The 15388-nt window shown below is 45.3% G+C and overlaps 1 protein-coding gene across 2 annotated transcripts in view; it reads left to right on the top strand.

Annotated features, from left to right (window-relative positions):
• The first annotated feature begins 2123 nt into the window (after positions 1–2123).
• GLDN (gliomedin) overlaps positions 2124–15388 on the top strand; it is a 60829-nt gene continuing 47564 nt past the window's right edge. Inside the window, exon 1 of one of the 2 annotated variants that reach the window (XM_086320934.1) lies at positions 2124–2308. In XM_086320934.1, coding sequence (XP_086177060.1) covers positions 2186–2308 — 123 coding nt within the window. In that variant the 5' untranslated portion in view covers positions 2124–2185. Of the gene's footprint in view, positions 2309–3180; positions 3601–15388 lie in introns of those variants that run through there. The other variant, XM_086320932.1, reaches the window with a different exon arrangement.

Raw genomic sequence — 15388 nt, forward strand, 5'->3', positions numbered from 1 at the left:
TCCCATTGTACCTTGAACCCCCTATGTCACCACAACAGGCCAGATTAATAGCTAACTTTATTTTTTAATAATAAGTACAATGTACCAGCTCATCCAGATGATACTAGGCAGGGCAGTCTACACAGACATACCTGCCTCTCAAAAGTCTCAGGAGACAAGAAGCCAAAGATTGAAGGGCCGCCTATAACCAACCTCAAAGGCACTGTATTCAGACAAGAGGCTAAGTTTACCAGCCACTCAAAGTTCTGTTCCTGAAAACAACACTGACAATCAATTAATCAAATATTCTTACTTGGCACAAGTCCCTGCTGTGACAGACACAGTGAAGAGAGATCCCTTCCTTAAGCACACTATAACCCAACAAAAGAACTAAGATCCAGAAGAACTAAGAAATTGAGTTGAGTAAGGTACCTAAAGTTGCATAAAAAGCAGTTTCTGGTTCAGGTCCATCTGATTCCAAAGCCCTTGCTCAGAACCTCTGAGTACCTGAGGCTTGCAGAGTTCAGGGAGTGGGAAAGCTTGAGGTGGGCATGGATGGCAAGGCCTGACGAGAAAGGAGGTTCTGAGCTAGATCTTAAACAGGGGCAACCCTGAGATAGACCAGAGAAGGAGAAAGATGGGTGTGCGGTGTACAGGGCACAGGCAGGAGAGAGGAGAACAGGGAAAGAGAACAGAGCAAAGTCAGCTGCTTGGATACAGTTGGTCTGGGGTGAGGGATGGGTGAAGAGATCTGCCTCGTAGGCCACCATAACATGCCCCAGCCTTCTCCTTTCTTGTAAAACACTGTATTCTTGCACAGAAAGACTTGGAGAGGGAATGGGAAGAAGAATCAGGTGGAAGATTCTGGGAAATCTGGCTTTTCCTTTGTCCTCTTCTTGCCTACTTCTTAGCCTCTCAATACAATATCTCGTGTACTCTAACCATCTAGCCCAGTGTTCATGCCAAGTGGAGTCCTATATCCCAAGAAGGGCAGCAGCTTGTTCTGAGGTTGTCAGATAAAGCCAGGCTTGTTCCAAGGGGAACTCCTTCTACAGGCTGTGGGCTCTGAACCAGAAGGGATGGGGATGTGTGTGTCAGGCTGCATTCACTCCCATGACCATTAGACAGGCAGCCTGCCAAGGACAGGGGGGCATGTTCTGTGGCATAAGCAGTTTCATGCTTAAGCTCTACTATCACTACACACACATCATTTAACAAAGCCATGCCCTCACCATACAGCCTTTCGTTCATTCATTTGTTAATCTGCTCATTCAACAGGTAACTGCTGAATGCCCATTTTAAGCCAGGGACTGTGTTAGGTGTTGGGAGGAGACAGGGTTAAACAAGATGTGGCCCCTGACTTCAGAAGCTGTACACTGTTGTTAATGGTGGGCATTGGTAACAGATAGTCAGGCAACAGTAATTGTATGAGCATTGGGATAAAAGGACCCTCAAGAGGCTCCTTTTGCTTCCTCTGCAAACTGTTTGTCTTGTTCATTTTTTTGTACTCAGCACCCATTACTGTGCCTGAAATACAGTAGGCACTCAGTAATCTTTTAGTGAATTAAATGAAGATCTTACTGGGACTGACCTCCAATCTGCCTCTCTGTGACTTCTCCCTATTGGTTGTAAGCCTGAAAATTGGCATCCTAAGCCTAAATGAAAAGAGAGGAGGATAGATAGCAATTCTTCCAATAGGTCATAGTATGCTGGGATTGGGACACTGTCTGTATCACTTCCATCCCCTACCAGACCTCATGTCCCCATAGTTGAGGTCGTTCATGAAGCACTTGGGCCTTTATGCTTTCCTGATTCCTCATGCTGGATGTTCTTTTAAGAATACGCAAGCTGGTCAGCCTCGATTAAAACTAAGGAATCCAGACCTTGACACAGAACCTTGACAGCTCCAGCTGGCTCAATGGCAAGGAGCCAGCTCCTTCTCTGAGATAATGGGCTGTGGAAACAGCAATCTTGGTTTTAAGTTGTGGCTTCCCACACCACCAGGGCCTCCTGCAGGCCCTGGGGCCCCAGGGAGGTAGTCATTCTAGAGGAAACTGAGAAAAATGGGGAGTGAAGAGGTCCTGGGAGAGACTGAGAAGTGACTGCCTTGGGGGCCAGGGGCAGGGGTGGTTAGTGGCCTTTGAGGCACAACAAGCATATGAGCTAACAGGAGTTGGAGGGAGCTGTGAAGAGGTAGCCGGGAGGTATGAGGCAACTGCCTCCCTCTTGCCTGGAGAGTCCCATGGACGGAGGAGCCTGGTGGGCTGCAGTCCATGGGGTTGCACAGAGTCGGACACAACTGAAGCGACTTAGCAGCAGCAGCAGCAAGGTAAAGTCCAGTAGTGGCCTGGCCACCATCCCAAACCTTCAGCCAGAGAGCACCTCAGAATCCGACCAGAGTGTTCTTGGGACAAATCCCTCCAGCTGGGTAGCAGCAGAATAAGGTTAGAACCAGGAGTATTTTTTTTTCCTCCCAGTTTCCACTCTGGAGTTTTTTTTCTCATCACTGTGCTACCTCCCAGATATGGATCTCATGGGAGAGTTCTTGGCCTGTCACATTCTGAAAATCTCCCTTCACAGATGACCCCTGCTTGTCATGCAGGGCTGGGCCTTTCTCCTTCTGATGGATGGCTTTTTGAACCATCCAATGCCAGCTGTTTCCCTGTCTGTATCCATTCTCCTCCCAGGAAAGATGGAGTAGGGTCTTCAGTGGCCACATGAGGCCTTGTGACCCTGGGGAGGAATGACAGGCAGCCTGGGACTCAGCCCAACAGCAGACTGCCCAGGGGCAGTGGGCACATGCCTTGGCATCTGGGCATGCTGATCTTTTTCTCCAGAGAGGGCAGTGTAGGGGGAGGAGGGGGTGGAATCCAGCGACATCTCAGGCCATAAGAATTCCTGCTCTCCCCCTCAGTCTGACCCTCCTTATACCCGTCTAGGCCATGGCAATGCCCACGGTCAGGGCAGTGGGGGAGAAGGAAGGAGAGGCGGGTTTGCTAGTTTGCTTGGCCAGGCACCAGGAGTGTGAGCCTGCCCTCCTCCGCAGACTGTCTCGCTCCTGTCCCCCACTCCGCCGGCCTGTCCCTCCGGGCTGCTCGAGCCCCATTACTACTGTCCCCAGCCCGCCCCGCCAGCAGGGCCAAAGGGCGGCGTGACTCACGGCGCTGCCACCAGCCCACGGCTTGCCCGAGGCGTATAAAGGCTGCCGGGGTGAGAGGCGGCAGAGCCTTGCCAGACCCGGTCCGAGGCGCGCAGAGCATGGCTGGAGGCGCGGAGCGAGGCCGCGGGGGCGCGGGCTGGGGGCTGCGCGGCGCCCTGGCCGCAGTGGCGCTGCTCTCGGCGCTCAATGCCGCAGGCACGGTGTTCGCGCTGTGCCAATGGCGCGGGCTGAGCGCTGCGCTCCGGGCGCTGGAGGAGCAGCGGGGCCGGGAGCAGCGCGAGGACAGCGCCCTGCGCGCCTTCCTGGCGGAGCTGAGTCGCGCGCCTCGCCGGGCGCCCGCGCCACCCCTAGACCCCGCGAGTGCCGCGCGCAACAAGCGCAGCCACGGCGGGGAGCCTGCGCAGCACATCCGTGCGGAAAGCCACGACATGCTGATGATGATGACCTACTCCATGGTGCCGGTAGGCGGGGTCTCAGCTCCCTTTGACGCCCCCGCGGGGTGGGCAGCGGACAGTGTAGGGAGAGAGCCTCAGACATCCTCTCCTCCCCTGGCCAGATGGCACGGTGCTTGGGGAGAAGTCCTGGGTGTGAACCCGCTGGGAAAATCACCTTGGCGAGCACCTTAGCCCATCTGGGGTCAGTTTCCTCATCTATTAAACGGGGGAGGGGTGAAGGGGTAAGTCTTCCAGCTCTGACGTCGTTCAGACTGCAGATAAATTAGTGGGTAGGCAATGTTCTTAAGAGCCTACTTCGTAACTTTGAACACAGGTTTTCACCTTCTGGTGTGACAGGAGCCACAGCGGCCCGAGCTCTGCCTGTGAAATTCGCAGGGGCCCCCTGAGAGCACAGACGTAACATTTCTGGAAGAGCACACACTTCTGTAAAGTGATTCTTTCTCTGACATCATCTATTGGTCTGGCTTTTCACCTGGCCTCAGCTCATCCCACCAAGACTGACAACCTAATAGTTTAGGTTTATGTGAAAACAGTCCTAATTTTACCAACCCCTGGGACCTTTTTGAGGGGAAATTTACTCTTGGGTACCAAGTGGTTACAAATAATGGAAATCAACATAGAGCAACTTTGTCAAAACGCAATGTGAAGGTTGGGGTTTATCATGTGGGCTCAGAGACGTCTATCAGTTCAGTCGCTCAGCTATGTCTGACTCTTTGAGACCCTATCGGCTATAGCCAACCAGATTCCTCTGTCCATGGGATTTTCCAGGCAAGAATACTGGAGTGTGTTGCCATTTCCTTCCCCAGGGGTTCTTCCCGACCCAGGGATCAAACCCACCTCTCTTATGCCTCCTGCATTGGCAGGAGGGTTCTTTACCACTAGCGCCACCTGGGAAGCCCCCAAGAAGTCTATGGAACCTCAGGAAATGTCAGAGTGAGCTCTTCATAGGCTCATGCATCTAGGGGAGAGTCCAGAGCTTTTCATTAGATTTTCAAAGGCCACTGTGCTCCTCAAAAATGATTTCAGAAACACTGCACTTTAAAAAGTCTTTAAAGCAAAGCCTCAAAAATCTTTCTTCCAGTTTTAACTTCATTTGTTTTTGCTGATATTAGCTCAGTAATTATCTAACTATTACACTTGGATCACATTGCATTTCCCCATTCTATTTCATTATCCATTACAGCTGTGATGGATATTTTACTTTAAATTTACAAAGATTTCAGTTGTCATCTCAAGTCAAGTGTGAGCCATATTTCAGAATCCTAGGTGTTTGAAGATAAATTCACTTAATCCTATTATCATAGAAGCTTTTAAATAGCTTACATGAGCTGAAGTGCTTTCATAACTACATGAAAGTACTACACACTTCAAGCACATCTTTTGGGAAGGATCACATTTTTCCATTCCTGAGTTCTTTTTTTTTTTTAACCCACATTATCATTTAAAAATCTGGACCCAAGCAAAAAATTCAGAAAAGGACCTCTGTAAAGTGAAAAAATCTCTTTAGGGAAATTCACTCTTTCTCTTGGCTCTCCACTGTGCATTTTTAGGGGTTTGTTAAATCATCCAAGAAGGTTGCACCTGAGCATCAACATTTTATATTTTTAATCCTGCTTTTAAGGTAGAGGCTTATGTATCCAGATTGCATTCTGTTCATCATTAATCCAAGAGAATGCAGACACTCATATCTGTGTCAGTATGAAAGCTGATTTAACTACCACTACCTGCTCTGTAGCAAGTCAGAGAACAGACATTACATTTACCTGGATGAGAAGCACTTGAAGATTGTCCCCAGCTCATCCCCCACTTGCAATGGATGTGCTTTGACCTTTAGGAGTCACTGAGGGATTTTCCATGCAGGCCAGGAGAAAGTCACCATCACAGTCCTTTTGGAAGTAGTTCCCAAACAGTAGACTTAGGGTTTACCTGGGAACACATTAAAAATGCAGATTTCAGGGTCCCACCCTCAGACTTGTAGAATTATAATCTCCAGAATCAGCTTCCTTAGGTCCCCTGACCTACCCATCTCCCACCCTCCCAACCCCTTGGTGAGTTTGATACAAGTGGTCCAGGTGCCAACACTTTGAGAAACGCTCCTCTAGACCACCACTTCTCTAATGTGCATCTGAAGATCTTGGAGATCTTGTAAAAAATACAGATTCTGATTCAGAAGCTATAAGTTGGGGACTGAGGCTCTGTGTTTATAGCAGGCTCCCACTTATATTGGTGCTGCTGGTCTGAGAACCACACTTTGAATAACTCCATTCTAGAGCAGTGGTTGCACAGTGAAACCATATGGGGAGTTTAAACATGACTGATGCCTAGGACCCATCTCCCAGAGATTCTTAATTAATTGTTAGGAGTGCACCCGAGGGCGGGTGCCCACTCACCAACACAAAGGGCCTTGGCATGCCTTCCTGATGGTGGTCAGTTGTATTAAGCACCTCACTCTCACCAGGTCTCCCTTGAGGCCTCTGCTTTAGGCAAAGGAACAAACTTAACGGTGAAAAGCTTTTTACATACTTTATTGTGACAACATTCTCACCATTCACCTCTGCAGATTTTCCTCATCTTTACTCTCTGTGTTTCTCAGAACAGAGAATTATTCACATGAGGAAACAATTTTTAAAAAGAACTTTCTCAGGGCATGTAGAGTTGGACATAACTTAACGACTGAACAACAACAGGGCACCTAAGTAGAAAAATTGCTAAGAGAACTATTAAAGATGTAGGATACAGCATGGAGGTAAGTGTACCAACTTCTTAGGGTTGAAGTCTACACTTTACCTCACCTTTCTATATAGTGCCAGTAGGTCTTCAATGAGGGTGAGATCAGAGGTCCCCTCACTACTGAAGTCCTATGTCCTGAGAGATCTCGGAACAAAGAAACTGCATGCAGACTAATTTCAGCATTGCAAAAAGTCTTCCAAAAATGGCTCATTTATCCAAGATGAGCCTTCTCAAGCCAACCAGTACTTCTAAGTTCTATGCTTTTGGCTGAAAGTACTTCAACTCAGCATGTTAATTCTGGTTAGCACAGTCTGACCAGAAACTGATTGGCAGCTGTAAGTGATTTTCTTAAAAGGACAGAATAACTAATTATTACTTAAGTACAATTAGTTTGGTTGTTATTGTTTAGTCGCTAAGTTGTGTCTGACCCTTTCGTTACAACCCACCAGGTTCCTCTGTCCATGAGATTCTCTAGGCAAGAACACTGGAGTGGGTTGCCATTTCCTCCTCCGGGGGATCTTCCCAATCCAGGAATCGAACCCACGTCTCCTGCTTGTCAGGCAATTCTCTACTGCTGAGCCACCTGGGAAGCCCATTAGTTTGGTACAGCCATTAAATCTTTAAAAGGAAGTGAGTATTTTTGAGAAAAGTAATGAAAAGGGTCCTGGGTACCACTGAGCTAGACCAGTAATGGGAACCCATCTGCCAGGAGCTCCTGCAAGAGATGTTGGTGCTGTATAGTCTCCACTCCCTCCCACTGCTCTTCTCACTCCTCCCCACATCAGTTTCTCTCTTTCATCCTATTCTTCAAATCTCACCCTTATTGATGTTCTGGTAGCTTTATCATCCTCCCTAAAATCTTGGGTTAAGCACCCAGTTGGAAGAAAGTTTTACTACTTATAATGTGTGCTTTAACAAGTTCTAAATGAATCAAAAGTTTACATTTAAAAAATGAAGTTCTAAAACTGTTAGAATAAAATATGAGTAAGTTCATTTTTAATCTTGGAAAGGGAAATGAGAACTATAACTCAAAAGCCAAAAGCAAACAATAAATGAATAAATTTAACCACATTTAAAAAGGACACACACAACAACAAAAACTGCATGACAAACAATTATAAAAACAAACACATACACCATTATCCAAGGCAAATGATAAATGATAGACTGGAAAGAAATATTTGCAGCTCATATCATAGGTACAGGGCTAATCTTCTGCATATATTATATATGCAGATTATATATATGCAGAAGATATATATATATATATATATATAGCAGTTCTAGAAGCCGATTTAACAAGGTAAGAATTTAATAGGGAAACCCACAACAGAAATAGGAATCCGGTAGGAATATGGAACGCATAAGTCTCAGGAAAAGAAATGCAAATTTCTCTTAAAAACACAGGAAAAGAACTCTTGATTTAAAAATGCAATTACTGCTCCAAAATATAATTCTTACCTTTCTGAATGGCAACTGCAAAAGTTTGACAACATATTCTGTTGGGGAAACTAAAAGGAAACAGACTTGCTCTTATACTGCTGTTTGGAATGCAAAATGCTACAGCCCATAAGTAAGGCAATTTGGCAATACCTTTGGATAACAAATACATTTACTCTCTCACCCAGCAATCTTGCTTATGGGAATGTATCTTGCACAAGACTTTGTCACCTATGAAATGACATATGCACATAGTTATTCACTGCAGAATATCGGTAAAAACAAAAGACTAACATCCTGTGTCCACTACAGGACTAATTAAATAAACTGACGTATATATCCACTGGGATACTAGATAGCTATAAAGCAAGAATGAGTAAATTCTCTGTTCTGCTATTGGAACAACCCCCAAGATATATTTTTAAATGACAAAAGTGTAAGAAAGAAGGGGAAAAATAAATGAAATGAACAAAATCACTTACTTAGGGAGGGTCGGGATAAGGTGGGCATGAGACTTCACTGCATAGCTCTGTGCATTATTTTGACTTTTGAACCACGTGATTGTGTTACTCTTATTGTGAGTGAAAAGGCTGCAAGCCCAAGGTTACATGGCAGCTGCCACTGGGCTGGGGGCTATAGGGCACAGTAGGGACTGTGCCCACCCAAGGCTCATGTGCTCTGTCTACAGGGGAGGCTTTTGCTGATGGTTGCTGTACATGAATGAGAGCCTCGTGTGCCTGATCTTTTGATTTTTGTTAAGAAAAGTAAAAAATCTGTCTTTTTATGTGAAATCTTTTGGCTTTTAAGTATTGACAAAAATTTTCTCAACATGTTTTTAATTTGACTGACAGTGTGTTGGCCGAACAACACTCACATTGTTAGGGGCTGAGTTAAGACTTGGTCTTGAACAAAACGGTTTTATTTAGTTCCACCACAACCCCCACCCGCACCACTGATTTCCCAGCCTAATTTTGAAAGGATAGTGAAATCTGTACCATTGTTATCATTGTTGGTGGTTAAGTGGAGTTGATTTTTTGCATTTCATTTGGTTTGGTTGGTTTCATTTTGTTTTGGTTTTGGCTGTCCCTAAACATCAACTATAGGGGCTTTTCTGGTGTCTCAGTGGTAAAGAATCTGCCTGCCAACGCAGGAGACGTGGGTTTGATCCCTGGTTTGGGAAGATACCCTGGAGAAGGAAATGGTGATCCAATCCAGTATTCTTGCCTGGGAAATCCCATGGACAGAGGAGCCTGCTGGGCTACAGTCCATAGGGTCGCAAAGAGTTGGACACAGCTTAGTGACTAAATGCGAGCACAAAACATAAATTCTGCCTTCAGTGGATGGAGATTTCCAGTCACTGTGGCTTTCAAAAACATTTACTGTGGGCAGTTCTCATAGAGGAGATTCCAGCTATGTTAACTAGTAATGCATTGTAGCAAACAGCTTTTCATGATGACCACTCTGAGGTACATGAATCTGTACATTATCTTATTTACAGGGGACAAAAGTCACATTACCGTAGTCACAGCTTCTGCTTGCATGGATGCTGTATCTCCTTGAAGGCCTTAGCTTGATCATGGCAGGGGTTACCTGCCTTTCCCACCCCTTGAACTGGGTCACTTCCATGGTGTAAAAGCTGAGGATTTAGATCAGGAGTCAACAAACTATGGCCTAAGGTCAAATCAAGCCTGCTATTTGTTTTTGTGCAGCTTGTGAATTAATGATTTTTACATTCACACGTGCATAGGAAAAAAGTAAGAGGAACAGTATTTTGTGACACATGAACATTGTATGAAATTCAAGTTTCAATAACTATAAATAAAGTTTTATTGGAATTCATCCATGCCCACTTGTTTATGTATTGTCTGTGCTTACTGTCACATGACAACCACAGGATTGAGTAGTCACACCAGAGACCATATGACCCACAAAGCCTAAGGTATTTCCTATCTTGTACAGAAAAGTTTACCGACCTCTCATTTAGACAGTGGTCCATGGGACTGGAGGGCCCTAGGCATTGTACTTTTGGAGAGCTAAGCTACTAAATCGGGGTTGTTTAAGCAGAGTGTTAACCTTGGGGTTTAAGCCCTCCTGCAGGAGGGAGTCCAGGACAGAGCTGCACTGAGAGTAGACTCACTCTAGAGGAAGGCAGTGGGACTGAGCCAGCCCTCAAGCCTGGTTCCTTCTAAGCTGACTTCCCAAGTCTGGAGTGGATAATGTTAGAATAGCCACCCCTTTAGCCTCATATCTAGGCCTTGTTTCAAACCGCATCTATTTGGTTCAGCTGCAGGGGAGAAACTTATACCCCATTAGGTCCTGTTGTATAGACTGGGCCCTGATGAGAGCTCAGAGGCCTGACAGAGCAGAACAAAATAAGACAGGCGGCCAAAGCAATAACCCACGTGTGGAGCCTGGCTGTGGTGGGAGAGGAGGGCAGGTTCTGTGGCCTTTCTCATACCAGCATGTGCTAATGGGCATTTGGGATGTCACACGTTAATTTGCGTGTCAGAAGCCGTGTCCAAGTATCAGTTAAGGGTAAGAGAGAACCTGAAGCTACATCTCAGCTAAGCTGTGTCTGGTGTTGGTACTATGAACACACCCACAAATTTTGTTCATGTATCAGGTTGTGATGGTATGTGAGGAAGACAGGAGAGGGCTGGCCCCTTAGCTACATCCTTCAGACACTTTCTTCATTGATACATATTCTGCACACATGCAGATAAAACCTTCAGGGAAGATATACAGTTGTCATGCTTCTCTAAGGACTTATGGAAGAAACAAGTGGGTTAAGACTGAGCATCTGGACCTGTGGGGACAGGAAGGTTGTGTTGGCCTGCATGAAAGGCATTGAACTGTCTGGACCTACTCTCAGGTCCTGCGGTTATGCGAAAGCTCCTAGTTTCTTTCTAGCTATAGCAGCAGAGATGAGGGCAGCAGGAATAAGCCCCCTGAGCCCATACAACCTGAGCAGGATGAACCTCCCAGGGCCTGGTGACTTGTCCACTCCCATCTTTTTCTGCTGTTTCCCCGCCTTTCCTTCAACCTTCTGAGCCAAGGATAAAATGAACTCAAGGTCATGTTCCACCCTCTGGAAAAGCACCACTCCACTCTGGGGAGACGGCTGAATCTGTCAGACCTGCCTGTCATTTCGCACCACTGCCTACTAGATGACAGGCTGAGAGATCTCTGGGTAGAAGGCTCTTTCTGGGTGCGTTGCAGAACTTCTCAGACCATGAGTCTTCCCATGCTGAGATGCTGCTCACCCTCCACAAAGCCCTTATCTCAGGATCTCTCTTTGGCTGGTCCAGGCTTGCCTCCACACGATGCTGCTGCCATTACGTGCCTGCCCTTAACTCGGGAGACCTGGAATTCCTTCTTCACGGTCAGGTTCCCAGGCAAATTCTCTCTCGCCAGTGCTTCCCTGAAGTACGTTATGGCAGTAAGTAGTGTGGGCCTGGGAATCAAGCAGATTCATCCTGGGCCCACAGCTTGGTAGCTGGGCACCTTTGGGCAAGTCTGTTAACTTCTCCCAGCCTCTGTTTCCTCCTCTGTAAGACTGAGATAATAATATTGAGTATGCACCTCAAAGGGTTGTTTGGAAGTTTAAGGGAGATGATATAGTTAAAGGACAGTGCCTGGTATAGCCAGACTTCCAGTAACTGTTCATTGTAGCCGTTTCTGAGGCTAATCGCTGTGAGTTTATCTTGTAGCCCTCCTTGCCCCATGCCCTCAGTATCGTGTTTCTGGCTTTACTCTTTATCTTCAGTCTCTTCAGAATGCCGAGTTGTCTGATCATATGTGCTGTTATCAGCTGCTGCTTTGGGATCCTATTTTGCCTTTTGAAGCCTAGGGTGGCATCGCACCAACCTAAATCATCTCGTCATTGAAAACAAAACAGAATTAGCCTTGATGTGGCTTCTTCAACAGTTCAGGCTTTCCCAGCGCCTCACCCCTGTTCATGGCCACTGATGACGAGGTTTGACACCCATGAGGAGAGTCATCTTCACCCCCATTCTGAGATACTGGCATAGTTCTTGTGTACTCCTGTTGATTTCTGTTGATGGCAGTTCTGAAAAAAAGTTCTGGATGCTTTCATTTGGAAGACTGACAAAATGTGAGTGGAAGATAGAGCAAAAAACTTCTAAGAAAGGGGAACAATTTACTTCTTGGGGTGGGGTGTCTCATGTTATCCAGGATATGGGTACCTATGTGGGAACTACCAAAATAGTCCTAGAGCTTATAAGACATAACTTATCTGGCGAAAAAAGACATTTTAAAAATCTACATTCTTTAAACTCTTCTTCCCTCCCTGCCTCAAAAATATCCTTGGCCAAATCTAGTTGACATTCAAGCTTGATTTACATGCATTTTATCTACAGACTAAAGGTCATGTTGTGTAAAACAAGCTGAAGCTTTTAGGTTGTAATTCTGCTACAAAGGGAGCATTTTTCAGCCCATCAAATGCTTTTTTTATGCAGCTCTTTGAGTTCTAACAGCTCTATATTTTAAGTAGATATAATTTACTTCTAGTTTAACTGAAGTTCAGACACAATTTTCTTTACTGAAAGGTAGAGTTAAAAGAACAAGGCCAACTAAAGATCACTTAAAATGCAATTCGTGGAATTGTTCAGAATGCTATAAGTAGAGTAACCCCATCTTCCGGCCACTCAGAAAGTTTCTTGTGTTCATCAAAGTGCTGGGAATTTTGGAGATGCTGCATAAGCTATATGTAAAACTGTGAAGGACTTGGAAATGCATTGTGGGTAACTGTACCCAAGCTAAAATGATGAGCTAGCAACTGCAAAATAATTCCCCAGTATTTCAGTGACTCAGTGCTTTTGGGGTCTGGAATCTTTTCACTCAAAGGTGGAAAATGCCTTCTTCCTGTAGGCAACACTTGAGGTCCTTGGAATCCATCCCTCTGAACAGGCAGGCCTTTAGAGAAAATTCTTTAACAGTTAGCATCAGGGCAGTGACAGAGAAAACTGGTCCTCACTCAAGTGATGAAGGAAGGTTTTGTGGAGCAGACAGAACTGGAAATGGGTAATGAAGGGTTGATAAGATTTGAGCAGGCAAGGAGGGGAAATCAGTGCAAATGCAGTTAATAACTTGAGCCAAGGTCTGGGGACAGGAATGAACATGGTTGCAAGGCTGAGAGAGCAAGAAGCTTTCCTACACTGAGGAGTTTGGGCTGTGGGAGAGGAATTAAGGGGGCCACAGGAGAAAGAGCCTTGAATTTCTACTTTTGAAAAGCTGAGAATGAATCTGATGAGCAATTGGGAGAATCTTCCATGGGGCACTCATGAAGGAAGCAATTTTATAGGACTGATCTGGCTGTACAATACAGGAAAGATTGTACTGGGGAGAGATGAGAGGCAGGAAGAAAGTTAGGAAGTTATTGCCTTAGTCCAGGCAGGAAATGATTCTGTCTAGCTAAGGTGATGGTATCAGAAATGGAGAAGATCTATATCCTAGAAATACCACGAAATAAGGATGAATTGAACTTGGGAACTAATTGGATGTAAGAAAAGAGAAAGAAGCCACCTGGTCCACATCCATCCAAAGACGGTGGAGTGATCAGAATTGAGGGAACTGAAATGGGTTAGTTTAGATGTGAGAATGCTGCATTTGTTTTGAGATTGAACGTGAGATGAAAGTAGAGGAAAAGGGGAAGGAAAACTGAAGAAGGAAAGAATATTCAAGGAAAAGAGAATACCCTTCTTCCAAGAACTATGTGTTCTCCACCAGAGAGGTCTTTACAAGTCTAAAAAGTAAAAGTCAGTTCCCAAAGCCTATATAATGACCTCTAGAAAGAATGTTATTTCCCAGATAGTCATTTTTATGTATGGTTCATGGGTTCAAACCATACATATATGCTGGGTATTGAATTTAGGGAAGTTAATTACACTAAGCATAATTTGTAAATATTCATGTTCAAGGTGAACTCATGCATTCATTCTTCTGTTGATCCAAACTTTTTGAACCCCACAGAAACAGCATGTTTGTCAAAGCAACAGTTTCATCCAGCCAATGTTTCAGTGCTAACAACATCCACAACTGTTGTGGATGAGCATCTCAACCCAGCTGCTGCTGCTGCTGCTGCTGCTGCTGTCGTTTCAGTCATATCCGACTCTTTGCAACCCCATAGATGGCAGCCCCTGGAGAAGGCAATGGCATCCCACTCCAGTACTCTTGCCTGGAAAATCCCATGGATGGAGGACCTGGTAGGCTGCAGTCCATGGGGTCGCTAAGAGTCAGAAATGACTGAGCGACTTCACTTTCACTTTTCACTTACATGCATTGGAGAAGGAAATGGCAACCCACTCTAGTATTCTTGCCTGGAGAATCCCAGGGACAGGGGAGCCTGGTGGGCTGCAGTGGGGTTGCTAAGAGTCAGAAATGACTGAGCAACTTCACTTTCACTTTTCACTTACATGCATTGGAGAAGGAAATGGCAACCCACTCTAGTGTTCTTGCCTGGAGAATCCCAGGGACAGGGGAGCCTGGTGGGCTGCCGTCTATAGGGTTGCACAGAGTCAGACACGACTGAAGCGACTTAGCAGCAGCAGCAGCAGCAGCAGATGGCAGCCCACCAGGCTCTTCTGTCCACAGGATTCTCTAGGCAAGAATATTGGCATGGGTTGCCATTTCCTTCTCCTTTAAACCCAGGGACCTCCTCTAAATATTTTCTGGACTAACCTCTTATAGCTGTTTCTTGTGCAGAGGGAGGAGGGGGCTGAGCAGGGAGTAGCTTGACAAAACATCTTCACAAATGTTTTTGCTATGTACAAAGAATGCCAAAGGGCAGAGTTTGGGATAATGGATTAATTCTTTGTCCACCCCCTCAACACTGGACAAGTTACTTAACTACCATTTATGTATACTTTTCTGACTATAAGGTGAAGATAAGCATACTTAGATAAAAATCAAAATTATCTGAAGATGCTTGTTGAAAGGAATAATGGGAGCACAGAATATTACTATTAACAGTTAGTGAAAGATTATTCCAGCAGCACTCCTGCTTCAGAAAAATCCATTAGAGGCCTGGGGGAGACAAGTGATTCTTAGCTCACTTCAGAATACTCATCTCTTCCACCCATAACCTCTTATGCACTTATTGTCTGTATCACAACTAAAACTTTGTTTGTGTACAGTTTTGGTCTCTAATTTGTCATCTCTAGTTACCTTTGTCTCTTTAAATATATCTCACCACTCTGCTACACCATTAGCGAGGTATTTGATGAATATCTCTTCATTGATACAGGCATCTACAACTCAGCAAGGGCAAATATAGACTAAGATACCTGCCAGTTTCTGAATCTAGTTTCTTTACACATGAGGAGTTTTGGAGATGAGTCCTGGAGTATTTTTAAAGTCTTTTCTAAGAATTCTTGCTAGCCATCAAATAGGAGTTTGTGTCAGGTATCGGTAAGACTGATTTAGCAGGCCTGCTCTACCTGTTGGAGATTGCTTCATTCATCTGACATGTAGTTACCTACTGTATCACAGGCACACCGTGGGGGCACAAGAAACAGTATAAGCAAACCATGCAAATCCCTGTCTTGTTGGGGTTTACATTCTGGGGGGGTAGCGACAGACAAGAGCCAAGGTAAATAAGTAAATT

This window comes from Bos grunniens, chromosome 10 (assembly GCF_055505025.1).
Source record: "Bos grunniens cultivar Pamir isolate PY7600 chromosome 10, Bosgru_T2T1.0, whole genome shotgun sequence".
Lineage (NCBI taxonomy): Eukaryota > Metazoa > Chordata > Mammalia > Artiodactyla > Bovidae > Bos > Bos grunniens.